This window comes from Crocodylus porosus, unplaced genomic scaffold (assembly GCF_001723895.1).
Source record: "Crocodylus porosus isolate Cpor-Errol unplaced genomic scaffold, CroPor_comp1, whole genome shotgun sequence".
Taxonomy (NCBI): Eukaryota; Metazoa; Chordata; order Crocodylia; family Crocodylidae; genus Crocodylus; species Crocodylus porosus.
The window spans coordinates 55,781,667-55,783,909 of record NW_017728943.1 but is presented as its reverse complement, the minus strand read 5'-3'; the positions used below and the strand labels follow the sequence as shown (position 1 = coordinate 55,783,909).

At 47.9% G+C, this 2,243-nt stretch overlaps 1 protein-coding gene across 4 annotated transcripts in view; it reads right to left on the bottom strand.

The window, feature by feature from the left end:
- THADA (THADA, armadillo repeat containing) overlaps positions 1 to 2,243 on the bottom strand; it is a 291,659-nt gene that overhangs the window by 196,199 nt on the left and 93,217 nt on the right. For all 4 annotated transcript variants that reach the window (XM_019549394.1, XM_019549396.1, XM_019549397.1 and 1 more), the window contains exon 28: positions 54 to 143. In XM_019549394.1, the coding sequence (XP_019404939.1) occupies positions 54 to 143 (90 nt within the window). The remainder of the gene's footprint in view (positions 1 to 53; positions 144 to 2,243) is intronic.

The following is a 2,243-nucleotide window of genomic DNA, read 5'->3' as shown; positions in this document are numbered from 1 at the left end:
TCACATTTTATGTCCCACCACATGTAGCAGAACTTTAAGTGCAATCTTCTTACCTGTCCCCAGAGCTGGCTACAATTTCCAGTTGCTTGAGAAGGAAAGGATAAAGAGTTGGAAACCGAGAGAAAAATTCTCTGCCTGTCATTCTGCAAAAAAACAAAGGGTGGGGGGAAATCACAATTAGTATTCTACAGTAACCTGCCCATTTCAAAATACCAGCCACCTAAATAAAACCACAATCCTGTAATCAACACAATGCCAGGACAATTGCACAGCCACAGGAACTAGCTGAAGAAATGGGACTCATTTAAAAGATATAAATAAAGGTCGGGACTTGTATTTACAATAGGAACTGTCGGGTTCTCCGAGATTTTGAAAATCAGGCCGACACCACCAGATGCAGGTAACCCCCCAAACCAGCTAATTTTCCTATTTTTAAACATCAAGCTAAAATGAAGGCTGCTTTCCCTAGAGATGCTGTTGCTGCCCTGAAAGATCGCCTCCACACACAATGAATTCTTGCCAATGCAGCTCGCTGGACACACTACCTCAATTACTGCCTGTTACCCAAGCTGTATGTGGCAACAAAAGCAGATCCCTTCCCGTGGTGAATGAGAGTGGAGGTGGGATCCGGTCTGAGATCCTATCTAAGAAAGTTCTGTACACATGGTTGATCCAGGTGTGCCAAGCCCATGTCCTCATGATCTGTCCTGATATAACTTGGAAATGGTGCCTGGTGACAGCAGTGCCAAAGCAAACCTCCCTGGACTGAATGACTGTATATAAGCTGCCCTTTGCCAAAAGGACTGGCTACCTCCAGTGGAGACTGCTACATGGGGCCCCAGCTAGTAGCACCTTTGTCCATCACTTAGACCCACTGACACTGGAAGTAAGAATGCTTCCACTGTTTTTTTTTTTTAACTGCTCCCAGCTGCAGCCACTCTTTGCTTCCCTCAGCACTTTGGCATGCTGTACTTGGATTTGTCTGAAACCATTTACATTTTTTTGTCCTGTACTGGGTAGCCAAGTGGAACATGATTTGCCTAGCCAATTTCCTGTTGGACCAGGCCAAAACAGTGACCCTATAGAGAGTTGTAGAAAACAACTTCCAGGGAATGGCTCTGATAATGCCCTGTAATGCTTTCAGTTCCATGTCTGGGTATGCCTCTCTTCTGAGTTGGGCACATCACCATGCAACAGAACACAGATAGATTTGTGTCATGCTAGGACACCAATGGGGTGTTCTCAGTAAGGTGACAGATGGCCAGCAAGTTCAAAAAAGTGTGACCAGGTAAAGGGTGTGGCAGAAGACCACCTCTGTTTCTCCCCATAAACTCTGCTCTGTGACAATTTGGTTAGGATGGGCCAGCAGAGGATACACACCTTACACTATCTCTTTAGGTAACCTGAGCTGGAGACATTCCCGAGGGAGGGGGGAAACCTGCTCCCTCTGCCTGTGTGACTGGTATCACTTACCTGGGTGAGGGGCTTGGGCACCCTGGTGGGCTAGGGACTGCCAGTCTGCCCAGCAACTAGTGATGAATTTCAAATTGGTTGGCTGACAGCCAACAGGTGCTGGCCTTCATTGGACCAGGTAAATGAGGTCATACAGGTTATATAAGTTAAGGACTGCCCAGGAGGAGGGGGCAGCAACCAAAGACTCAGAGAGAGAAGAGCTGAACCATCTGAAACTTGCTCTCCCTCTCTCAAAACTCATGATCAAGGAACTGCCCGCCTCCAGAGGGAATCTCCACCTGTCTCTGGATGATACTTGTAAGTAAGCTACCTGAGATACAACTTGATATATAGCTTGCAGTAACTCAGATGCATGATCAAAGGCTGCCCAGCCATGGGTGTTTGCTCTATGGGATTTCTCTGATATTGCTCTACCCTGTACCCTATTCCAACCCTACCCTTTGTAACCAATAAAGTTCTCCTTTGTACCTAGTGTGCGAGACTTATTGGGAGTAGGTCTAGATTATGCCTTGGGGTCCCCTTACTTCGGCTGACTAAGGGAGACCATTACTTGTGCTTCTGACTGAGGGAAGCATCCCAAGTTCTTGAAGTGAATCGAGTACCCTCAGGGGTACTCAGTAGGCCTGTGTTTCCCAGGGTGCACAGAGCCAAAATCAAGCCCAGCCCTCAGTGGTGGCAGTGGAACCCCCAGGCTAGTGGGTGTGCTCCAGGAAGGGGGTCAGCCAGACATGAGATGCCCCCAGGGAGGCACTCAGAGCCTGGAAGGTGGT